The 25,775-nt window shown below is 45.4% G+C and overlaps 2 protein-coding genes across 2 annotated transcripts; both read left to right on the top strand.

Annotated features, from left to right (window-relative positions):
- The first annotated feature begins 3,363 nt into the window (after positions 1-3,363).
- Positions 3,364-5,001, top strand: LOC132419224 (spermine synthase). Its single transcript, XM_060003221.1, has one exon. The coding sequence runs from the start codon at positions 3,434-3,436 to the stop codon at positions 4,529-4,531; it is 1,098 nt and encodes a 365-aa protein (XP_059859204.1). The 5' UTR covers positions 3,364-3,433; the 3' UTR covers positions 4,532-5,001.
- Positions 5,002-16,270: 11,269 nt separating this feature from the next.
- Positions 16,271-18,454, top strand: LOC138413983 (testis-specific Y-encoded protein 2-like). Its single transcript, XM_069540392.1, has 5 exons — positions 16,271-16,954; positions 17,562-17,639; positions 17,742-17,853; positions 17,951-18,096; positions 18,203-18,454. The coding sequence occupies exons 1-5, from the start codon at positions 16,271-16,273 to the stop codon at positions 18,452-18,454; spliced, it is 1,272 nt and encodes a 423-aa protein (XP_069396493.1).
- The last annotated feature ends 7,321 nt before the right edge of the window (positions 18,455-25,775 follow it).

Here is a 25,775-nt window from a genome sequence, read left to right as displayed (position 1 = left end):
TCAAGTCCTAGCTAGGACAGGTGGGCAAGAAAAAGAAATTAAAGGCATCCAATTTAAAAGGAAGAAGCAAAATTATCTTTGTTTGCAGGTGATTTGATATTATATGTAGAAAACCCTGTGGAGTCCACCACCAATTGCTAAAACTAATCAACAAGGTCATTAAAGTTGCAAGGTACAAAATTTACATATAATTGCATATTTGTACACTAACAACAAAACATCTGAAAAAAATAACATAGTCCAATTACAAAAAGCATCAAAATAATAAAACACTTAGAAATAAATTGCATGCAAGAGGTGAAAGATCTGTACATTAAAACAAAAAGGCTTTGATGAAGTTAGGAAAAACATGGAAAAATATCCCATATTCTTAGATCAGAATAATTAATTGAATTTCCCATACTATCCAAAGCTATTTATAGACTGAATGAAATCCCTATCAAATTTCCAATGGCTTTAAAATTTTTTTTTGCCACGCCATGCGGTGTGCGGGAGCTTAGTTCCCCGACCAGGGATTCAACCTGTGCCCCCTGCAGTGGAAGTACGGAGTCTTAACCACTGGACCACCAGGTAGGTTCCTCTGATGTCTTTTATTATAGAAATAGAAAAAGCAATTCTAAAATTTTTACAGAAGAACAGAAACCCTGAGCAGCCAAAGCAATCCTGAGAAAGAAGAGGCATCTTCTGGAGGCATCACACTTCCTGATTCCAAAGTATCACAGAGCTAGCGTAATCAGAAGAGTATAATACTGGCATAAAAGCAGACACCTAGATCAGTGGAACAGAATCAAGAACTCAGAAATATATCTCCCAACTAATATTTGACAGGGGAACCAAAATGCTGAATGGGGAAAGAATGGTCTTTTCAATAAATGGCATTGGGAAAACTGATAACCACAAGGAGAAAAATGAAATTTTACTCCTATCTTACACTATTCACAGAAATTAACTTGAAATGAATTACAGATTTAAGTAAGTCTATAAGAACTGGGACGATAAAACTCTTAGATGGAAATATAGGGGAAACACCTCCTTGATATTAGTGTTGGCAATAATCGTTTTGTATATGACACCAAAAGCACAGTCAACAAAAGCAGAACTTAACAAATTGGATCACATTAAACTAAAAAGCTTCTGCACAGCAAAAGAAACAACAAATGAAACAGCCATGTATGGAATGAGAGAAGATATCTGTAAGTCATACATCTAATAAGGGGTTAACATACAAGGTATGTGAAGAACTCATATAACTCAATGCCAAAAAAAAGTAAATAAACAATGTGATTAAAAACTGGGCAGAGGAACTAAATAGGAATTTTCCCCAAGAAGACATAAGATGGCCAACAAGAGCGTGTAAAGATGTTCAACACTGGTAATCATCATCAAAATGCAAAACAGAACTACAATGAGCGATTATTGCATACTTGTTAGGATGGCTATAATATCATCAAAAAGACAAGAGATAGCAAGTAATGGAGAGTGTGTGGAGGAAGGGAGACCTCCTACACTGTTGGTGGGAATGTAAGTTGGTGTAACCACTATGGACAACAGTATGAAGGTTCCTCAAAAAATTAGGAATACAGCTACCATATGATCCAGCAACTGAGCTTCTATGGATATATAGAAAGAAAATACAAAGCAATATCTCTAACAGTCAAGATATAGAAACAATAGTCAAGATACAGAAACAGGGAATTCCCTGGAGGTCCAGTGATTAGGACTCCGCGCTTCAAGAGCATTCAGTCCCTGATTGGGGAACTAGTATCTTGCATGCTGCACGATGCAACCAAAAAAAAAAAAAGAGAGAGAGAGAGAGGTGGAAACAATCTATGCCCATTCATGGGATGAATGGATGAAGAAAACGCTGCATCTTTACCCATTCATCATGTTATCTATCTATCTATACAGTGTAGTATTATTCAGTCATGAGGGAGAAAGAAATTCTGCCATTTGGCAAGGCAACATGGATGAACCACAAGGGTATTATCCTAATTAAGTCAGGCAGAGAAAGCAAAATACCGTAACTGCTTATACAGGGAAACTAGAAAAACGGAACTCATAGAAATAGATAGGGTTGTAGTTACCAGGGGCTTAGGGAGTGGGGAAAATGGGCAAATGTTGGTCAAAGGGTACAGACTTCCAGTTATAACATGAATTAGCTGTGGCAGGATCAAGATACAGCATGGTTACTGTAATTAATACTGTATTGTGCATTTGAAACTTGCTAAGAGAGTAGGTCATAACTGTTCTTACCACAGAAAGGAACGGTTAACTATGTGACATGATGGAGGAGTTAGCTAACTCTTTGTTGGGAATCATCTCTAGCATATGTGTATTAAATGAACACATTGTACACTTTAACTTTATTTATTGTTATATGCCAAACAACCTCAATAATGCAGAAAATATAAACTGTTTGTCAAATAAGTCCAAAGATTTAATATCTGAATGGTTGGTTTTTGGGGGATTTATTTTGTTCCTTTGAATAGGCCATGCTTTCCTGTTGTATTGTTTTTGTTTGTTTGTTTTTTATCTCTTTTTTGAATATCTGGCATTTGTAATAAACATTGCAGTCTGGGTTGGTGCAGGAGAAGACATTTACTAACTATTATGGAGAGAAGATTTGGGTCTTCTCAGGCCTTTTCTGGGTATGTGCCTCTGTAGGCTTCCACGTGTAGTTTTTTGTCAATTGTTTCCTATATACAGTAGAGGAAGTAGGCTTCCTCTACTTTTACATGTCTTATTTTTCTAAGAGGCCCAGTCTTGTTTCTCCTAGGGCCTGAGATGTTCCATTATATTCCTGTTCCCGTAATCTCTCGTACTCAGCCACTCGCAGGTCTTTACTATTCCGGCAGTTTTCACATGCTGTGGCACCTGCCATTGTTCAGTGGCCTCCAACCTATGTCCAAACTATGCTTCCAAACCTTTCTGAGCTTTCAGTCAGTAAGGACAGAAACCAACCCTTTGGCCACCATCAGTCCATAAAATGGCAAACATTTGGTTCTTTTTTTTTTTTCTTCCATCCTGTAGGAGGAACCAGGGATAGGTTGTTTCTTTCCAACTGCAGGGTTTTGAGACTGGGAGGAGTTGGGACAAGAGCGCTATGGAATTTCTTAAGATCCTGAGTGTGGATTTTTCTGATTGTGCACTTGCTTGGTTGCTGCAGGTCCTGACTGGTTTCTAGAGCTCCCACAAAGGTACTTGAATTAATATATTACTGTTGAGTTGGTGTTGGAATGCGGGATGGGATCCTGGAGCTTCCTAGTTTGCCATCTTGATATCACCTCAGTCCTTGAATATTTTTCTGTTACCTTTAAAAATAATTAAAAACCCAGTATAAAACTTCATGACCGGGCCGCAGCCTGACACGCCGCGCGGCCCCCCAGTCTCCCCGGCCGCCTCCCCCAGACATGGCCCAGGGCCTCGCCTCACTATGGCAGCAGCACGGCACAGCACCCTTGACTTCATGCTCGGCACCAAAGCTGATGGTGAGACCATTCTGAAAGGCCTCCAGTCCATTTTCCAGGAGCAGGGGATGATGGAGTCGGTGCACACCTGGCAGGACCATGGCTATTTAGCGACCTACGTAAACAAAAACGGCAGCTTTGCCAATTTGAGAATTTACCCGCATGGATTGGTGTTGCTGGACCTTCAGAGTTACGACGGTGATGCACAAGGCAAAGAAGTTGACAGTCTTTTGAACAAAGTAGAAGAAAGAATGAAAGAATTGAGTCAGGACAGTACTGAGCGGGTGAAGCGATTACCACCCATAGTTCGAGGAGGGGCCATTGACAGATACTGGCCCACTGCAGATGGCCGCCTGGTTGAGTACGACATAGATGAAGTGGTGTATGATGAAGACTCACCTTACCAGAACATTAAAATTTTACACTCAAAACAATTTGGAAATATTCTCATCCTCAGTGGGGATGTTAATTTGGCGGAAAGTGATCTGGCGTATACCCGGGCCATCATGGGCAGCGGCAAAGAAGATTACACTGGCAAAGATGTACTGATTCTAGGAGGCGGAGATGGGGGCATATTATGTGAAATAGTCAAACTGAAACCAAAGATGGTCACTATGGTAGAGATTGACCAAATGGTGATTGACGGATGTAAGAAATACATGCGAAAAACATGTGGTGATGTCCTAGACAATCTTAAAGGAGACTGCTATCAGGTTCTAATAGAAGACTGTATTCCAGTACTGAAGAGGTACGCCAAAGAAGGGAGAGAGTTTGATTATGTGATTAATGATTTGACAGCTGTTCCAATCTCCACATCTCCGGAAGAAGATTCCACATGGGAGTTTCTCAGACTGATTCTTGACCTCTCAATGAAAGTATTGAAACAGGATGGGAAATATTTTACACAGGGAAACTGTGTCAATTTGACTGAAGCCCTGTCACTCTATGAAGAACAGCTGGGGCACCTGTATTGTCCTGTGGAATTCTCGAAGGAGATCGTCTGTGTCCCTTCATACTTGGAATTGTGGGTATTTTACACTGTTTGGAAGAAAGCTAAACCTTGAAAATCAATTTCCCCTAATCATGTGTGCTGCAAATAGCCTTCCTGACCTTCATATGCTGTACATGACATCGAAAGGAGTCAGGCAATTAGTTGTGAATTCCTTCAAGTTTCCTTTTTTTAATTATTTTTTAATTTAAAAATCAAATGGAAAGTGTATATTTTGGTGAGCTAGGGTGTTATTTTTTTGAAGGATGATTAGACAGCACAGTGAAGGCTGCTAAATGCACTGAACCTCTAGAATGTGATTTTTGTTTTTGTTTTTGTTTTTCTGTGTGGGCTTCTTTTGTTTCTGTTTTGGTAGACTTCGAATTTGATTGTTTGGAAGAATGAACATCATTGTTTTCTTCTGGAGGGAAGCTCTTGACGGGAGTTTCTTTTCCCCCCAAATTGATATAGGTATTAAAATTTGGTGCTTATAAGGAAAGACTTTAAAAAATGAATAGCAATGCTTTCGATTAAAATTACAAATGAGAAAAAAAAAAAAAAACAAAAAAACTTCATGACCACTGCTGGAAGAAGAGGGGGTGCTGAGAATTTCTCACAGGGTTATATTGAGTAAGTGTCTCCTTCTCTGCCCTTATGAGGCTTCCCCTCTCTTGTTTTTTTTTTTACTTTCTTTTAACTGGCTCTCTTTAAATACCTTGGATACCACATGCTTTCTTTCCTCTAAACAAGTTATTTAAAGAGTAGTAACTCCCTTCTCAAATTCTGTTTGCTTGATTTTTACTCATCCTTCAGATTTTGATTCAAGCGTAAGTTTAATACCCATAGTTTTTCCATAGTTCATTATTATAGCTTTGTGCTCCTCTTGTTTGTGAGTGGTCATTTTTACAAATTTATTACTTTAAAATGTTTCTGAGTGTTATTGTAAAGCTGAATTGATAAGAGTAGTTCCTTGCACAGGGTACGAAATAAAGGGAGAAATACAATGGGGAGCACTGGAAGTGTCAGAAAAGGCTACTTATTGAGACTTAAATGTCTGACTCAGCTGGAAGGTATGAGATTTTGCCCTATTTCATTTCTTCTTTGGAATAGAGAAAGCATCTTTCAGTCATCTCGAGGATGAATGTCAAGTACAAAATTTTCCAAGTAGATAGAATGAACTCAGATTTCTGATAAAATCATAAAGCTGACTTAGCTGCTACCTCATGACTCATATGATATGAAATATAAATTTATTCTTATATAATTGATTTTATACTGGATTGGCCAGCAGAAATTCACCTTAAATAACATACTCTTCCCCTAAATTGAAAACTCAATTAGGGTAAAAGCTTCTTTCCTCATGTTTATGTGTTCCGTATATAGCACATTCTATGTGAGGACTTTGGCAAACAATGATTGAATAGTTTCTCTTTGCCCCAGACTGCCATCATAGCAAAGTGAATTTAGGTCTTGAGATAATTTTCTACAAATTTATACAATAAGTGTTCCTGAGTTGAGAGTGATGAGTAAGTAGGTATGGGCATGTGAATAAGTGTATAAGTAAAATATGGTATCATTTGTGTATTCATATCTGTAAATTATTTAAACTATAATCAATCAGTATTTCATTAACTTCTATGTCAGGTCATATAGGCCTACCTAATTCCTTTACTTAATAAGTAGTATGTAGTAGGTAAAGAAAGCCACGTGGTAATGCCCAAATAGATCATAATTTTTTCATGGTGTGGAACTGGGATATTGCTTGGCCCATTCCAAAAATGAAAGTTAATATTGAGATAGATAAAAATTTTAATTTAAAAATATTTAACTTCATTAAATTTCTTACGTATAACATTTCTAGTTGATTACTTGTGATAGAAGGAAGGTAGCTATCTCACTAGTAGTTATTGTGATGTCAGACATTCTGTACTCTGTAATCTCACTCTCAACCTTGAGAGCTATTCTACTAGAATCCTCTCTTGCATTCACATACACGTGAGCCAACATGAAAGCTCCACTTTGCTTCTACCAGTTTTGGGGACTGTTTTTTCACTGATGTGGTAGTAAGTTATAGATACCTGGGATTTTTCTCCTCTTTTTTGTCTTAGTACTGGGGAAGATACTTTTGTTTTTCTTTAACCTCTTAAAATATCTTCTGTTTTTCTCATTATTTTTTTAATCTCATTTCCTATTTCTTATTCATTCTTCTCTTTCCCTTAATCTTCCATTTTTGCAACCTTTATCCCTTCTTACTCTTCTCTGTATTCTCCTCTTTTCCCTCTTCATCAAATAAAAAATGTAGGATGACAAATCTCATTAGTCATTCAACAAGATGTTGTTTGTCATGTTATGTTTACCTCTTCCCCTCCTATCTGACCCTTTTAGTACCTAATTCTCAAAAGCAGTGGTTAAGCTCATCGACCCCAATGACTGCCCCACCGTCAGCATCCAGTGACACCCCATGGCTAGTATCCATGGCTGAAACCCGCCAGGGCATTATTATTCATGAGCCGCTGGTGGATCCTCTCCATAGCCAGCTGTCTGACTAAACTTTAAGTATCCCTAGACCCATAAGGGAATCATAGTTATGTTTATTTTTTATATTTGCTTCATTACAATTAACTATATTGGCTTTGGATTTTGATGCATTAAAAGGACGTTTATCTTCTTTGGAAAATATATTAAAAAGGAAGCTTGAAGTTCTACAACTCAAATTGTATTCAGTGTGTAATGTAGAACTTCAGTTTACAGGGATATAAAGTAGAAATTTGTTGGATTATATTACTAAGTAAGTAAAAGACCTTATACTGGCAGACATTTTGGCTTAAATGGATGTTTTTCTCACTCTAATTTTATTATGTTCTTTATTTTTCTTTTCCCTTAGGAAACATTTAAACTCTGACATTTCAGGAGTCACGGACCAGGAAGGTATCTTACATGGCTATAGGCTGGAAAAGATCAAGTCAAAGGAGACACAGGGGTGGTCATCCTGCGATACCCTATCAGGAGGGAAGAAATACTGCTTTCTCACACTTATAACATCTTCTGGAAGAGCTGTTATAACTGCTCATACAGACAGTGCAGGGTATACCAATATCAGAGTAAGCCACAAAAGTTATGGTCTGTTGTATCATAAATGTAGTTTAGAAATTAATATAAAAAAGCAAATGAAGCAGAAAATAAAATGGAAACTTTAAAAACTATTAATAATTAAATCCATATTACTCCATTTACAGGGAGAAACAACTGAGTCCTTAAGGAAGTAAAGTAACTATCAATGGTTACAATTATTCTGTGTTCTATTATTCTGTTTAGCAAGGATTTGGGAACAGCTACAAATTCCAAGAGTGTATAACATAAGTGTATATGAGATGGGATGGAAGCAAAGAAGTGAGGGTATTTCAGGAATTTTATGTAATTAAAAAAATTGAAAGATATACTGTAAAAATCTTAGGAAGCGATGGTATAAAATACTTAAGAGACATAATAACCCATATCTCACAATCCTTCCTATATCTGTTCCTTCAGACCACGGTAACTCTGGGAACAGTACAAGAAGCTGTCAGTTAAGCTGGTGGACCTCTCATTCTGCCACCATCAACATATCCACCCGACTGAAAGTAACAATTTTTGCATCTGGAGTCATCCAGAAGACTGCTGGGTACTTACTGTATAAGGGCAGTTACCTTTGGGGGTAACATATAAAAATGTGTGTAAAATTCTATGAAATATATGTACACTTTCATTTATGCAAGATGAATAAATTCTGGATATATGCTGTACAACATACTGTATACAGATTGACAAATGTTATACGATACACTTAAAAATTTAAGAGGGTAGATGTCACGTTAAACGATACATAAAAAAAGTTTAATGTAAAATAGATAACTAATAAGAACCTGCTGTATAAAAAATAAATTAAATTTAATTTAAAAAAAGAAAGTTTTTTCCACTGCAATTCACAGATGTAATCTTTATGAGGGTTACATAATCATATAGATATATGTAAACATATATCATCACTATGTAAAAGAAGATGCATAGAGACATTTATTCTTCAGATCAAAAAGAAAGCTGGATGGTACTTAGTGACCACCTAGAGGGGTGGGATAGGGAGGGTGGGAGGGATACATAAGAGGGAGGGGATATGGGGATATATGTATATGTATAGCTGATTCACTTTGTTAAACAGCAGAAACTAACACACCATTATAAAGCAATTATACTCCAATAAAGATGTTTTAAAAAAAAGAAAAAGAAAATAAAATAAAGCTGGAATATTTTCATTGAGAAGTAGAGAACTTACTAAAAATAATCTTTGAAACTATGGAAAGAACAGGAGGTTACAATGCTTGCATTGTAGCAAAATGAACAAAGGAAAAATGTTAAGCGTTGGGATCAGGGGGTAACAACATAAAGCCCTTGGCCTTTACTCTGAGTGTCATTCTGCCTGCTTGGATGAGAACAAATGCTGGGATAAGGATGGGTGAGAAGGAAGCAGGAATGATAGCTTGAACCAGACTAAAAGCAGTAGAGGTAGTCTGCCTAGAAATACCCAGCTAAGGGGATAATAAGTGACATCCAAATAAAGTTGCTGAATATGTAGTTTACTTTTTATAATGTTCTCTAAATTCCCCCTACTATTTTCCTCTTTTAATCAGCGTTATGGTTATTTGTACCTAAGTGGTTTAATGGACCTCCTTGAAGTAGGCACATGTTTGTCATGTCATTTGGAATTTATATGTGGTAGAAAAAAAGATAAACCTTATATATTTTAATGTCCTTATAAACAATGTTAAGCATATACATAATGTATAAATATGTATCTTATAATTCACTTATATACCTATATGTAATGTGGATATGTTTCTTATGTATTTAATATATGCCTATCTATCTCATATATATATGGGTTATCTTTGTTGCCTTATTCAGATACAGCAGGGTAGTCCTGTTCTCTGTCACTTTGGCAACCACTGGGAACTGGTAGGCCTGGTCAGTGAGTCCTCAGTGGCCTGTTATGACCCAGTTCTTGTGACCAAGACAGCCCCCTGCCTATCTTGGATGAGATGGCTAATCAAGGCACCCCAGAAGCCACTGGATCCTATTTTTTCTCTACCCTGCAGTTTTTCTCCTGGGGTAGGACGTGGTATACAAGACAGGCTTAGCCTGCACAGGGCCTCTACCATTTTGACCTCCCATGGATTCTCTGAACAGTCGTGGAGGAGAAGATTAGGTACCTTCCCACTGAACAGACAGCGCTGAAATCCTCCTCCAGTACTTTTTGGGTCAAATAATGGAGACTCATTTCCTGGCAGCACACAGTTACGCCTTCAAAGCAGTCAGCTCTCCTCCGCTAGCACATTCCCAATGGTACAATCTTGGACCTCTCCTCTTGCCACATCATGGGATCCTTCTCATACAGCTATGCCCTGGAGTACCCCAGTGGCTGATATTTCTGATCCTTCTGTTCTGTCTGGACCTCAGAACACTCCAACACCTGATATACCTACACCCTGGAACCTTCCTCACAGAGACGCAATGAAATGTAAGTATCAAACTATGACAGATTCACTAAGATCCTGGGTTAAACCTTTAGGTGGTATAACTGGGCTTCATACTCCACCGTTAGGTAATGCTGGTGGATCACATGTTCTGTTTTCAAGTGACATAGATGGATCAAAAGTTCATTCTGAGATTGATACTGTTCAGTCTCAAGTTCAGTCTACTAAGGCTCCTTTCCATGGTCAACTTCTAGCTAGACCCTGGCTAGAAATTACACCTGCTGTTGGACCTTGGACCCATTTTGTGCCTGATAAAACAGGAATAGTTATGCAAATTCAATCTAGTGAGGAGAGTGTTAGAAGCCAAATACATCATGTAGCTGATAGAGTTGATGCTGTTGTTAAACCAGTAACTTATAACTTGCAACCATGGGTCCCTTTAATTGTTAATAAAATTGGATTCTGGGCTCATTCCATACTATATGAAGAGAGATCCCAATATCCTATGGTAACTGATACCTTGGAACCCTGGTTTCAGCCTGTCTTAAATATAGTTAGATCCCAAGGACCTATAGAAAAGACAGAAGAATACAGGCTTCTCCCTGAATCTAAGTCAACTCAATTTTGGACTGCATCAACTCTTAATAGGAACTTTACTTGAGCTCCATCTGCAGTCAATACAATTACATCTTTGGCCCAGTATAAGACAAGGACGATCAGATCCTTAAGTCAAGTGGGTAGAAGGAGTCCATTGAATAAACATGACACTATATAGTCAAACCCCAGATGCACACTAAAGATACAACATGGCTTTTGGTTCATATAGTTACTAAGGTAAGTGATCCTTTAATCCACTCTAAAGTTGGTACAATCAGACCGTGGCCTCAGCCTGAAGCCGACATTGTCCAAACTTGGACCCAGTCAGGAATGCAATCAGCAAGACCTTTGACTCAATTAAAAGCCGATACAACCAAACCATGGTTACAGACTAAAGGAAGCAGACCCTGGATTCAGACTAAATTCCAAATTGTCAGACCCAGAACTCAGACTGAAGAAGGTAAAGATAGACATTGGATTCAGCCAGAAGCAGATGCAATCAAATATTGGACCCACACTGAAACTGAAACAATCAGACCCTGGAGCCATCCTGAAGCTGGTACAGCCAGATCTTGGTTCTGGACAAAACCTGATCAAATGGGAGAGAGGACCCAGGCAGACTTTAAAACACTCCACTCTTGGACTCAGCCTGAAGTTGACGTGGTTAGACCATGGATTCAGTCTGAAGCTGGTAGTATCCAACAATGGACAAAGCCTGAATCATCTACATTCAGACTCATGACACAGTCTAAAGTTAATACAGTCATAGCATGGACTAGGCGTGAAGCTGATGCTGTCAGACTCTGGTTGCAAACACAAACTGATAAAATCAGAACCTGGAGCCAACCTGAATCTCCGACAATCATTTCTTGGTCTGAGCCTGAATCTGATAGAGTCAGACCTTGGTTGAATACTCAAATGGATGGATGCGTGCAAACCTTGGATCGAGACAGAATTTGAAACAGCCCACTCCTGGGCCCAATCTGAAGGTGATCTAGCCAGATCCTGGACTCAGTTTGAAGCTGAAAATGTCAAACACTGGTTCCAGACTCAAATGGAGACAGTCACACTGTGGACAGAGCCAGTAATCAAAACATCCCACCACTGGATACAGTCCACAAAGGAAAATAGTCAAGCCCTGGAACCAACCCGATAAGGTGGAAACTTGGATACAACATGATGCTTTTACGGTCAGGCCCTGGGATGAGTTTGAAGGTGTTAAAGATAGATTGTGGACTCAGTCTGAAGCTGACACGATGAGACCCTGGATTCAGTCAGTTATTGCTATAATCAACCCTGGAGCAAAAAATTAAGCTGGTACATTAACGCTCTGGACCCAGGCTGAATCTCCAAAAGTAAATCCCTGGGCATAATCTGAAACTGAAACAGTCACATTGTTGACCCAGGGTGAAACTGCAGCAGTAAATCACTGGACAGAAATAACTGATACCATCACACCACAGGTAAAGACTGAATTTCCAGGAGTAAAGTCCTTGACACATCTTGTGTCTAATACAGTCACACCATGGACTCAGGCTGAATCTCTAGCAGTAAACCTCTGGACTCAGCCTATAACTGATATAGTCACACAGTGCACTCAGGGTGAACTTTCAGAAATAAATCCATGGACAAAAACTATAACTGACACATTCACATGGTGGACCCAGGCTGAATCTCTAGCAGTAAATCCATGGACACAAGCTGCAACTGATGTAGACATGCTATGGACCCAGGCTGATTCTCTAGCACTAAGTCCCTGGGCAGTGCCTGCATCTGATAGTGTTATACAGTGGATCCAAACTGAACTTCCAACAGAAAATCAGTGGACAGAGAATGTATCTGATACAATCATATAACTTACCCAGGCTTAATTTCCTGCAGTAGAGACCTGGACACATCCTCTGGCTGATGTAGTAACACCATGGACTCAGGATATCCCTTTGCACAACCTATATCTGACAAAGTCACACTATTTACTCAGGCTCTCACTCCAGAAGTAAATCCTTGGTCAAGGCCTGAGGCTGATACAGTCACACCGTGGATCCAGGTTGAATCTGCAGAAGAAAATGCCTGGACAGAGGCTGGTTCTGAAACATGCACACCATTGATCGTGGAATGTAAACCCTGGATAGAGACTGTATCTGATATAGTCACACCAGGAACCAAGTATGATTCTTCAGAAGCAAAACTTGGGATACTGCCTGAGGCAGGTACATTTGAACTGTGACTCAGTCTGACTCTTCAGCAGGAATTCCCTGGACACAGGCTGTACCTTGCAGTCACACAGTGGACCCAGGCTGAACTCCAGCAGTAAATCCCTGGACACAACCTGCAGCTGACACAGTCACAAAGTAGACACAGACTAAATCTCCATTAGTAAATATGTGGACTCAGGCTCCATTTCCAGTGGTAAATACCTGGACACAGTCTGAATCACTACCAGTAAGTATTTTGACAGAAACGGAATCCCTAGCTCTAAATCCACCAATACAGCCTCAGGCTAGGACAGTCACATTGTGGATTCAGGCTGAATCCCCATCAGTAAATCTTTGCATACAAGCTGTAGCTTCCAGAGTCATACCATGGGCCCAGGCTGAATATTCAGCAGTAAACCCACTGACACAGGCTGTAGCCAATGCACTCACACTGTGGACCCAGGCTGAATCTCTAGCATCGCATCCCTGGCCAAAGTCTATGGTGAATACAATCACAGAATGGGCCCTGGATGCATTTGCAGAGACCGTGTTGGGGACTCTACACTTTCAGCGCGTGAGCTCGTGTCTCTTTCTCTGACTGCGGCCGGGGGCCCCTCTGTCAGATATCCCGCCTCGCTGCCTGTCTAAAGCGATCACATCCTCCGGTCCCTATGCCCTTCTCTGCTGGCACGTCTCTGCCCGGTGTCGCTGGGGGCACATTCTCTCTGTGTATCACACAGAACCTGAAGGAGGTCTGCCCCAGGTGACACTGGCAGGGCCCCTGGTTTCTAGGTCAGGCTCTTCGGTGTCACCTGGCCAACCCGTTACCAGGGGGTCAGCGGACCTACAGCCGAGCGGTAGGCTCGGCCAACACAGAGCTACCGAGAGGAACGGAAAGGTAGCCTTGTCCTTGACGAAGTCAGTGAGGCCCCGAGTGGGCAGAGGGCCTCCCGGCGAATGAAGAGGGTGCTGCTTTCTGCACCAGGGACGGGTTGACGCTGGCCCCCGGGGCAGGCAAGATTCCCAGGGTGGCCATCAGGGTGGGGGCTCTGTGCGTGTTTAGCAGTAAACAGCAGGGCAGACGGGAAGGGAGCCCACCTCCTCTTTTCAGCCTCACCTTCAGAGACTAATTTCTTCACCGAAGTGCTGGATCCATCTTCAGGACATTGTAGCACACACGTAGCCACGACCTGGTTCCCAGTGGCCTCCCACAGCTGCCTGAGGGGGAAAGAGAAACCAGCTGAGGGCAAACACCTACAGAGCAAAGGGAGCCCTGGAGCACCTCTCTAAGCAGACGGCCCGGGGACACGCGAACCAACCTGAGAGCTCCAGGAAGAGGAAAGCGTGTCCCAAGTCGGCTGGGCCCCTAGCACCTTGTCTTCCTGTATGATGCCACAGACAGGGGCACGGGGAATGGAATCGAGCCTGCGTGCTCCCCATGGTCACCCTGTCCAAGGCAACCGGGAGGAAACAGAACACAGGTGCACGTGACTCAGCTCCCACTGCACCCACTTTCAACCACACCATCCCGTAGGCAGGGCAATCGTTCCAAGAACAACCCGTGGAGCTAAATGTGCACATGGGCTAGATCCACAGAGGGGAGGCGGGGGACAGAAAACAACTGGGACAGTAAACAAGGGAGCGCTGACCAAAATCCTTTCTTGTGGAAACAGGTACGTGTAGAGTTCTGCTCAGGTACCTGCCCGTGTGTGGCGTGTGTGGGGGGGGAGTGGGGGGGCACGTGTGTGCACGTGCGTGCTCAGGAATAGGCACGACTACTGTCATGCATGCGTGGACGTTGGGATGGACGCGGGGACGTGGAAAAGCTTAAAGAGCTTATAGAACGTACGTAAACTGTGGGCCAGTTGAAGCCCCCAGGCCAGGGAATCCAGCCCGGAGATACCACCCGTGGAGCAAAGTGTAAGGGGCATCACACGCCAGCACCCTCGACCAGGGGCTGAGACTAGAGGGAGGAAGAAAGCACCTGTGGAAGGACAGGGAGGATGCAAAGTACACAAGAATCACAAAGGGCCCGATGTCCAGGCCCGGAAGAGGAAAGACCCACCCCCCACCCCTCCAGCCCCACTCCCATCTCAGCTACAGCCACCTTTATCTCCTTCTCCAGTGCACGAGCAACCTTTCCCCCCACCCCTGTGTAGGCCCTTGAGAAACACCTGGCCTTTTTTTCGTAAGGTTTGGCACACCGACCCACACCGAGGCATAACCGACTGCCTCACACTGATTTTGCTGGTTTAAGACATCACTCTAATGTTCTGACAACCCTTGTGGCTCAGGATTATGGCCGTGATGGCTTAGCTGGATTCTACCCCTGCTCCCCTGTCCCACAAGACTGGGGCGAAGGGCTGGGCTGGGATGTGATCTCATTTGGAAGGTGGACAAGAGCAGAACCACTTTCACAGGGCATCCTTAGGGTCGGCAAAATTCACATCCTCGGGTTGGCAGTGGTGAAGGCATGCATGCGTGCGTGGTGCAGTCCTCAGCACCTCAGTGTGTGCGCACGTGTCCAAATAAAGTCTCTGGCGTTCCCCAGTGCCACCAAAGCGTGTCGTCCCTCTCTCGGTCTCTCAAAACACAGCATGGCCAAGTCAACTTCGTCTCGTGCCATGTGTCAATGTCCGTTCCCGGAGGGACGCTTGTCACCTTATGTTGGCTAGCAGAAAGGCAATTTTTGCCTGCCACTCAAGCGTTTGAAAGGCACTATGCAAGCGTGTGGTCACACAAAGTCCGAGAACCCGTGGGTGCCAATCACACACGAGGAGAGCCCTTTTGGTGCCAGGCAAGGTAGAATTTCTCGGAGAGTTTAAGTATCCAGAGGGGATCCCAGGAGAGTGGGCCACAGACGGAGGGAGCAGATACATACAGAAACAACAACGCGCATGCACACACCACAGACACACACACACAGAAAGACAGAGGGGAGACAGACAGACACTCAGACGGAGCTCTTCACTGCGTGGCTTTTCTGCTCTTGAGCAAAGGAATTCAAGTCTAGCAAAGAGCTGGGTTTGCCGGACACTCCCCTCTCATGCCACAGAGCTTCGGGCTCTCGGTCCCCTGGAAGAAAAGTATCCAGCAACTTCGGCCACCATGCATTTCCTTGTACATTTTCTGAGAGTTCCCAGTGGTTAAAGGTCCCGAGGCAAACCGGATTCTGATTTCCTGATTTTGGAGCGGGAACTCCTGGCTCCAACTGGCACAGGCCACATAGGTATCACAGGGCACCCGGGCACCCCAGACGCAAGGCCGGAGGCCTCCCTGGAGGCCAGCTCCTTGTGGAACCTGGGCTGCTAAATCCGGGGGGCAGAAGGGGTGTTTTGGGGGACCCGGTAATCCCGGAGACCGGCCTGTTTCCACAGGGCGAGGGGCGAGGCAGCCGAGGGTGACGCCCACTGTCCTCGCCCTGATTGGTCGTGATGGGGCCGAGCAGCCTGGGCGTGGCTTGGAGCTGCTTCCTGCCACCTGGACACGCATGCCTGGTGGCCAAAGCTCCTGCGCATGCGTTTCAGCGCTCTTCACCGCAGAGGCTCCTGGGAACGATTCAGTCCGCAGCGAAGCGCGATTGTAGTCGCTGGGCCTGCGTGGTGCTCGGCCCACGTGCTGAGCTTCCAACTGCCGCACCTTGGCCGCTGCCCCAGCTCAGACCAGGTCCGCATGGGCAGTGAGGCGGGACCCGGGGTCATCTTAGGTGTGGGAGGGGGTCCTCAGGAAGCAGGGGCCCGCGGGTCCCCAGGTGTGGTGCGGGAGGTGGGTAGGGTGCTGGCCCTAGCTGATGGGTGGGGCGAGGAGGCCGCCATCTTTAGCGGGGAGGTGGTGCGCCAATGCGCGGCCCTGTTGGAGGGAGAGGTGGCGCGGATCATGGAGGTGTTTTGGCAGCCTGTGGAGGACATGATGGAAGAGGTGGAGGTGGTGGCGGAGAAGCAGCAGCAGCAGGTGGTGGCGGAAGAGCAGGAGGAGAAGCCCCAGGAGCAGGGGCAGGAAGAGCCAGGGCCTTCCCCGAAGAGCGCCTCGCTGGAGGCGCTGGAGGCGCTGAAGGTCTTGCAGTTACAGCTGGAGCCTGTGAATCGGGAGTGCAGCCGACAACACTTTCGTCTCAAGGTCACAACACTTCGGAGGCGGAAGCCTTATCTGGAACACAGAAGCACCATCATCCAGAGCATCCCTGGCTTCTGGGTCAAAGTTGTATCCTTAATTTTGTATTTGAGAGACCACGTTGTGGCCGGGCTAGTGCAAGGGGTACCTAACATAGCGGGCCGTTTGGGTACCAAAATGTATCCGTTGGATTGTGCATTGTGGGCACACTCAGGGAAATGTGATCCTGAAATTGTGGGGGCATGCTGATTTTCTGCATAGCAGGAAGTAAGACTAGGGCTTTAGTTGCAGAGGTCCAAAAAGGTATTGTCATTAGTACCAGGGCCTCTTGAGACAAAAGAGTTGTCTTGTGCACAGGTTCTTCTTGGAATAACCATCAGGGAAAACGGAGGTGAGAGTGGGGAGTTATGAAAGCGCATCCTAGTTAGAGCCAGGAGTGTTTGCTGTGCGGAAGTAAGCTTGTTCTGTCCAGATGGAGATCAGGGCCTCCCTCTCAGAATCGGAGGCTCCCTGTTTTAGTGCACAGATATGCACACCCCGAGGGGCTCATTGTTCCTTCATGCAGTCTGTATTGAAGGAATAGGACTAGATGCTAGTGGGGCCTTGAGATCAGACACTCCCAGGCCGCTGTCCAGGCTCGCTCTGTTCTCCCAGCCCTTTCACCTCCGCCATCTAGAGGCTCCTTGACGAAAAGCAGTTTGTGAACCACCCCCGGATGTCGGCCATGATTAGCACCCAAGATAAAGACATGCTTAGCTACATGACCACCTTGAAGGTCAGGCTGGGGAGGAGAGGGGAAATGATTTATTCCGGAAAGCAGGAAAGAGCAGGTCTGCTGGAGAGAGATTTCACCCTCCGCCTCCACTTTGTCCGGCAGGTGGAGGAGTTCGCAGATCGCAGTGATTACCGCAAGATCATGTTGTTTTTCCGGAAGAACCCCTATTTCCAGAATGAGGTGGTTGTTAAGGAGTATCTCATTGAGGTCACTGGTAAGTGACAGCTCCCTCGATCGTGGGGGAGGGCAGATGGGGTGAGGTGAACTTGAAACGTGATTTAGGCCCTTGTCCCACGCTCCTTTTCCCGCAGGATATAGGGCATCTCATCTCGCTCCAATTCAGTGGCACCGTCGTTTTGAAGAGGAGGTGTATAGCCGCAGGCACAACAACAGCGGCCTTAACTTCTTCAACTGGTTCTCTGACCACAGCTGTGTAGGATCTAGCAGGATTGCTGAGGTGGGGTGCCTCTGGGCCTCCTCAGCAATGGCGATGTTGGTCGGGGGAAGGGGTGTGGGCCTGGCCTGGCCTGGCCTGTCCCGACCGGGCCCCTTTCCCCTACCAGATCATCGGCGAGGACCTGTGGCCCAATCCCCTGCGCTACTACCCGAGGGAGAAAGGCCCCTCTCGGGACAGGTCACCGAGAGGAGGACAGGTGGGTAAGGAGCCCAGGGGCTGGGCGCTGAAACGAGTAAGCTGGGTCGTTTATTTCACTCATGGAGGAGTTGAGGCTCAGAGGCATACAGTGACACCAGGGCGTGAGGGCGTCAGGGTGCGACAGCACGTCTGGAAAACTGCAGTGCAGGACTGGTTCTGACTAGGGAAGCTTTAGGCGAGTGAAGCAGCATGAGAGTCAAAGTCACTGAGATTCAAAGGTGCACGTCTCTGAACTGTCATTCCATGGCCATCAACCCCACCCTCAGGCCTCCTGTAATGCCCCCTTAAATTTGGGCTTGCCTTTGGGCTTGCCTCAGGTTCCCCCCACCACCCCGTTTCCACAAAGGTGTGTGAGTCCCCTTTGTGCAAAGCCTTACCCCGCTGTCCCATCATTTTTTTCTGTTTTGATCATCACCGTCATCTTTTACTTTTCTTATGCATTTTCTTCACCTGCCATGGCTATTGTGAGAACAGTGGCCATTTTGCGTCGATTATGAAGAAAAGTTTCTAATATGCGGTTGGAGGAAATGTAAGAGATCACAGGGGATGTGACTCTGTCTCCTGGGCAGGGCCTTAAAAAGTTAAAGCGGTCTTTAGCGTCGTTCAGAGAGGTTGGGTTATTATGTGTGTGCCTGTGTGTGTTTTCAAAGGCACTCCCGATCTTGAGATGCGTGTGATGGAGCATCACCCTTGACCTAAGAACCTGCTTTGGGTGAAGGCGAACGGTCAACGCGGTTGTCGTGCACACGAAGAAACGAAGAGAGGTCTGGTGGTGAGACGTACAGAGAGGGAGACACCAGTAAACCTGGAATGAAACCGGAAGATAAATAAGCAGCATCAGTTGTATGTGTTTGTGTGGTGTTTGTGCAGGGGCTCAGGGTAGACACATCAGCCCCAGGCAGGCTTCTCAGTTTGCTGCCTGGGAATTACCAGGCCATGGAGAGTTGTAGAGGTGGGGGGAAATCATACTTTGGGATTGCATCAGAGGATGCAGTTCTGCCTGTGGGATGGGGGTTGGGGAGGAAGGAGAAATAAGAGAAGGACTGGTTAACTGGGGCCTGTCATTTTTCCAAGGGAAATGCGGAAGTTCAAGGAAAGGGCCTGGTGAGCAAGGGCCTGAGATTGAAATGCTGGAAGTTAATTTTGTTGGATAGTGGTCCTCCATGTATCCTCCCTGTTGCATATCATCAGACACTTCAATGGGATACAACGGGGGGAAGCCTTAGCATTTAACTCACTGTTGGACCGGATGCGCTTCTAGTGCATATGAACACAGGGTCTTTTGCTGAGACAATTAGCCTCTCAGGGCTAGGGTTCCAGACAACATCTCAGGACATGGGGGTATAAGGTGTATGGAGGACATCTGAGGAGGTGAGGGAGACACGGGTGGGAAGGCAGTGAGGATGTTAGTTTGCTCTGGCAAAGGTGACCAGGGGAAAAGGTAAGTTTGCTGGGAAACGGCTAAGCAAACAAAAACGGAGTCCCTCACATCTGAGTGAGCTCACGTGAACTCTTCTTTTTTCCGGGGGACTCAGTTTGGGTACAAAAGGGCACACGGGGAGAGGGGAGAGGTGGGGGGAGTGGGGAGTTAGGGATGTTAAACAGGCAAGTGCCAGGCCACCCAGCTGTGTGCTCTCTGTCCCTTGACGGCACAGTGGTTAATATCCCTATTTTCAGACAGGCTTAAGCCCTCTGCCCAAGGCCCGCTTCAGGCCAGGTCCCCAGAAAGTAAACATTTTTCTCATGAACAGTCTGGTAGAGGTGTCCCATCCTTGCTGAATGGCTGGGCACACCGTGTTTCAACCACAAAGGCACTGTCCTTCTTCTGGGGCCTTGCCAGCACTCTCTGCCCCTGAGGCCAATGGGAAGACCTAGAGCATACCGAGCTCACCCAGGAAGTGGTGAGCACTTCGGGTGCTCCTTGCCAAGTGGCTGGCTGCTTCCCAGAAGCACGTCTGTCTCTGGACCAGGCAAAGGACAGACTTTGCCACAAACGGAGCAGGGAATGTTCAATGTTTGTCCCCGCAGTGTTCTTCTCTCTTCCCAGATACAGCGGCTCCAGCACAGGCGTCCCTGAGGGTGGCATATTGACAGTACCATTTCCGTCCCACATGTTGAGCTCTCGCTCAACGACTTTTGGTAGAAGAGCCTTCTCCCAAAAGCCCCAGCTCTTTCCAGGACGAGGGTTTGACAGTCAAAGTTCATGGAGTCACAGATGTCCCCTTCAAAGTGCACTGAGTTAGATCGCCTGCTCAGTGTCAGGTTTTGTATTTGAACATCTACATCCCAGCTATGCCCCTTCTACAGTGGAGACATCCGAAGGTCTAGAAGGCAAGGCTTGGCCTTTGCCCGCTGCTGTCCCCACAACCACCCCACAGACACTGTGGAAACAGGTCTTCTCAGCTTCTCGCACTGTACACCTCAAGGAACCCTTGGGGCTTCCACATGCTGGTCCCTGTCTTTCCTGGTGCTGGTAAAAATAAACTATGCTCTGATAACCCTGCAGTGGGAGTGGGACAGCATACTGGTGCGTGGTCTTAGGCAACCTCAGACGGGGCTTGTTCTAAGGACTCCAGGATGTTTATCCACATCCAGAACATTTAGTAAGGTCTTGCAAAGGACTTAATCACCAAAGCAAAGGTTGGGACAGGCTCCCCCAACGCCTAACATCTCCTGCTAGTGCTTAGGTACCAAGGCTATGCTTAGGCCTGACCTGTCCTGGAGTGAAGCTGGGCAGACGTTCATGGATCAGGTAGCGGAACTGTAAACTGTGGACGGTTGACTTGATTGTCATTGTCTGGAGACTTGGCATGATGTGTGCCCCAGAGGCTATAGCTTACTGAGTTTCCTCCTGGGCTACAGAGCTTAGACGTAGGTGTGACCCAGTCTCTTAAGGGCTTTTTCACGTGGGGCCTAATATCTAGGTGCGAGTAGATTGAATGCACAGTTGCACACGTTGCCTGAGGTTTCCTTCCGTTGAACTTCAGGGCATGTGAGGCCCAGCAGATTACTGATCAATCTATGAGCGTTCTGGCTCAATCACTCTGAGCCACGTTTGCGTTTCCTGGTCTCTGGACATGTTCATGTTTCCCTCTGTCTGAAATGAAGATGGTGTGTCCGTGTTGTGTTTGCCCATGATCTCTCACTCTGAACGTGAGTTGGTGTTCCTTCCTCTGGCTTTGCCCATGCCTTCGTCTCTCTGATCTTCCACCCATGCCTGTGCCCATATGCACGCCTCTAGTGCCGTAGCTGTCTCAGTCTGTTCATGTCCCTGTTTCGATACACATGCTCTGGGTTGCTGTTACTCACTCACTTATGTGTTAAGGTTTGTGTCTCTGAGTTGGTCTGTGCCTGCGTTCCACCCTTTCCTCCATTCCTGCATCAAATGCTTCCACACCTTGAACTGGGACTTTTTTGTGAGTTCCGTTATCTTTGTGAGCAACAAGAAATGCTTTATTGCAGGTGGAGTTAGCAGTGACACACATTTGGAAACAGAGGAATAGGCATGCCCTTGTGGCAAATCACCAACAGACAAGAATATCTTGGTGGAGGTGAGAATATCATTTACGGCCCCCAGAGGGTGATGAGGACATTGAGGGAATGCATTTGCCAGGGAAGCTTCCAGGAGGAGAACGTTTGGGGTTGACTTGTTAGTGTTTTGTAAACACTAGTGCAGGAGTGAAGGAAGATGACTCTTATTCCTCCCCATTTTATTCTTGCGTTGGTCATTAAACCGACATTATGTGGGCACAATTTCTTCATGATTTTTAATAAAGCATCACCCGAACGATAGGAATTGGGGCTAGTCTTCCTGTGAAGAGAAAAGTTGTTAGAGAATCCTTGCCCTCGGTGACCTCCTATGACCCAGTGAGAGGGGGTGCATGAACAAAATACGGGCATACCGAATAGAAACTCGTGGACCAAGCACCTCACCCAGAGGATCAGGTGGTGCTGAAGGAAGGTGAGGGCTTCAGGAAGAGAGAGGTATGAGTAAAGGAAAGTTTGACGTGTAGATTCATGAGTTTTGCCATACCTGAAGAGTGTGAGGGGCATGATTTCTTGAAATACTTGTCCTGCCCCTTTCTCTCCTGTCTCCACCTGGGACTGCAAATACGTAAGCCTCGGATTGCTCAGTGGAGTCTGGCAAATAATCTAGGCTGTTACATTTTCTGCATCATTTTTGTTCTCTTTCTGCTCCTCAGCCAGGATGATTTCAATTAACCTGACTTTAGGTTTTGTGATTCTTCTGCCTGCTCAAACCTTCCTTTGAAGTCTCTACTGAAGGTGTTGATTCACATGCTGTGGTTTTTCAGCCCATAATTCCTATTTGTTTCTGCTTTAAATGTCTCTTTGTTGAGAGTCTCTATTTCGCTAGACCTTGGTCTCCTGGTTTCTTTTAGTTCTTGCTCCATCGTTTCCTTTGTCAGGTGAGCGTAGGTATGACTCTTGATTGAATGTCTGCCTACAGAGTTAAAGTACTTGGTTTCCTCATGCACAGTTTCTATTAATTTGCTATCTGACCTGTGATGGGGCAAATACACACTTGTTTCATTGCATGCCTTGTAAGTGGTGTTGAAAACTGGAGATTTTGAAGTTTGGAATGCAGTAAATGGGGAGAAGCTTCTTCTCCCTCGTATTCATGTGTGGCTGCTGGTTGTAGTTGATCCTTTCCGTTACTATGCCGAACTATTTTTGGTTAGACGGCTTTCTTTGCCGTGTGCTGTGTAGCCACTGGTGTTTCTGTTCCACTATGTGGGTGGACACAACCGATTATTATTTTTTTAAACCGCCGGGGTGCTGGGTCAGGGGGTTTGGGGAGGTAGCAAGGAAACACAAATTTCAAAAACCACTCTCCTGGTCTCTGCAGATTACCTTGGGGCTGGGTGCACAGCTTCATCACCGTATACACCATTTTCGTTTTCCCAAGTCGTCTCACCCAGTACACCTGGAGACTAAAGATCAGCCAGAGGTGAAAACTTAGGGTCTCCTCAAATCTTTTCTGAGCCAGTGAACGTGTGTGACCTTGTCTAGCAACACGGGGACGGGCAAATTTCTCCTTTACCCCTGTTGAGGTCCTTTTGGCTCTCCTAATAATTATGTGGACACAAGACAGATTAACAGGAAAAACAAACCAATTTAATTCATGTACACAGAGGTCTCAGAAATGGGACCGCCTGAAGTGACCAAAGCCCGCTGAATGTATCTAGTTTTGGACAAAGAAACATTTTTGTACATTCGACAAAACAAAGAGGCTTGTGCTTGCTTGGGCAAGCAGCCTAATGAAGAAGTGTCAGCGTTCGTTTATCCAGCTTTCTTAGCCTTGAATTTCCTAACTGTGGTGACAAGGATGCTTTCTAGCCTCCTGCCACAGGGAGGATACCGTCACATGGATTTAGTTCGCACTTCGGGGGAAGGCAGGGGGCCAGAGTGTTTTCGTTGTGATTTTCAATCATTTCCCCTCACTGACCGTTTCCCTGGTAGCCTCTGTTCAAAATAATCAACAAGCCATATCTTGGGCGGCCCGCTCTGAGCCCCAAGGATTCCCTCCTCTGCAACTTCCCTTGATGTTTCACAAAGAAAAGGCTAAGGTGATGGCCGTGGAGAGCAAAACTCGGTGAGTAGCTCAGTGCTAAGAGACCTGCAAAGGGAGAAAAGAACATACGTTAGAGTGAGGATGAAGAAAAACAGAAAAGAACAAATCAAATCAAAGTACATTTCCCCAAACCCTACCGAAAGAGTTCCCCAGTCCTGGGAAGACAAGAGTCCAATATAACGGCTTTGCTTCATTTATGTGACGAAAGCATTTCCTTCACTTTTAATAAGTTGGAGACTATTTTTCCCATTTGATTTACGTAGAAGCAGTATTTTCCACTGATGATTGCATAAGTTCATCCTCGCTGAGCAGTCAGGATGTCCAGAGCAAGTCCATTTTGGAGCACCACTGATGCTAGGCTGTTAACTTCTGACTGAAGTATTTTCACACTTTGCATAGGGGAACTGAACTCTTGTTCCACTACCATGGAGAGTTAAGATGGCTGTTCTAATTCATAACCTCCATAGCTTGGGAATAAGATCCTGAACGATGAAAAGAAGTTGGAGTTGTGATACCCAATGGATTGTCTATGACTTCCCTGCTGGCACCTTTATGGGACACAGTTTTATGAACAAAGGAGCCCAGGTTTGTAATTTGGCTGCATTTAGGGTGGAGTATTTGGTGACAGAAGGAGCCAGGTATCCAAGTCCCCATTGTCCTGACCGGTTAGGTGGACACCCTTTATATACTTTGCTGCCACCCAACATAAAAAGACCAGTGTGGTTTGCAGACAAGGTTACAACGGAACCTGCAATCTCCAGGAACTGGAGTATTCCACGACCTTTGCCATTGGTAATGCTAGCATCCATACCCTCCATTTCCCGTGTGCTCCTGTCAATCTGTGAGAGCAGGACAGGTTGGGAAAGAGTTGGTACAGGAGGCCTGTGGTCTGGTTTGGGCAGCACTAAGGCTTGGTTCTGTGGCCAAGCGAGTCCAGATTTTTATAGTGGTCCACCGGTACATAGCTTATGGTAGTAGGCAGCTTAGTCATGGGAGCAGCCGTAGTACCCCAAGTTGTACGGAGGTGGCTTACGAGTCATCCAAAACATTTGTTGATTTGGCAGACGTTTGTACCAAGAATGGTAGCACTAGAGTCACTTACAATCTTTTCCAGGGATTTGAAGATGCCACCTGTGGGGTCAAACCACAGAGTCTGAATGTACTATTGGTCCCCGAGTGTCACTCGGGAAAGGCCGAGTATCATGTTTGTTCCAAAGCAAAGGGACAATTTTTCACCTGTTGGTCTTTATGTGGGCAAGGGAAAGTTCTTGCCCTTCCATGTGGGTTATGCAAGACCCAAATAACTCACCAGAAGGAGGGACAGAGCAATGTTTTCTTAGACATGGGTGCCATACCTTGTCATTTATCTGCCTTCCATACTTGGTCCACCAGATGTTCACATCGGCAGAAACAGAGAACAGTTCAGGTCCTTTAGCAGTATCTAGAGGCCGGCATGACCAGCAGTCAGATCAGTTAGGCCAGGGGCTGGTAAACTGGCATAAGCAAGTGTTTGGTTGGTACTCTTTGCATTGAAAAAGTAAAGGTTAATAAGAGCCTTTACAATAGGTTGTAAAGGGGCGCACAGTGAGTATTTGGAGAGGGGCAGTAGGATAGATAGAGACCAGCTAACTCTCCAGTCAGCCTTTTAGCAAGAGACTAACAAATGTAGGAGGACCTTCAAGATGCTGGAGCAGTGAGACGTGGAGATCGCCTTCCTCCCCACAGATACACCAGAAATACATCTACACGTGGAACAACTCCTACAGAACACCTACTGAACGCTGGCAGAAGACCTCAGACCTCCCAAAAGGCAAGAAACCCCCCACGTACCTGGGTAGGGCAAAAGAAAAAAGAAAAAACAGAGACAAAGGGATAGGGACAGGACCTG

Source organism: Delphinus delphis, chromosome Y (genome assembly GCF_949987515.2).
Source record: "Delphinus delphis chromosome Y, mDelDel1.2, whole genome shotgun sequence".
NCBI lineage: Eukaryota > Metazoa > Chordata > Mammalia > Artiodactyla > Delphinidae > Delphinus > Delphinus delphis.
The sequence above is the reverse complement of the archived record's forward strand: the minus strand, read 5'-3'. Positions and strand labels throughout refer to the sequence as shown.

Bases quoted from the DNA above. Each gene is read 5' to 3' on its own strand.
- LOC132419224 (XM_060003221.1), top strand. From the start codon at position 3,434: ATGGCAGCAGCACGGCACAGCACCCTTGACTTCATGCTCGGCACCAAA.
- LOC138413983 (XM_069540392.1), top strand. From the start codon at position 16,271: ATGCGTTTCAGCGCTCTTCACCGCAGAGGCTCCTGGGAACGATTCAGT. The intron at 16,955-17,561 runs GTATCCTTAATT...GACGAAAAGCAG, and splicing joins CTGGCTTCTGGGTCAAAGTT to TTTGTGAACCACCCCCGGAT. The intron at 17,854-17,950 runs GTAAGTGACAGC...CTTTTCCCGCAG, and splicing joins GTATCTCATTGAGGTCACTG to GATATAGGGCATCTCATCTC.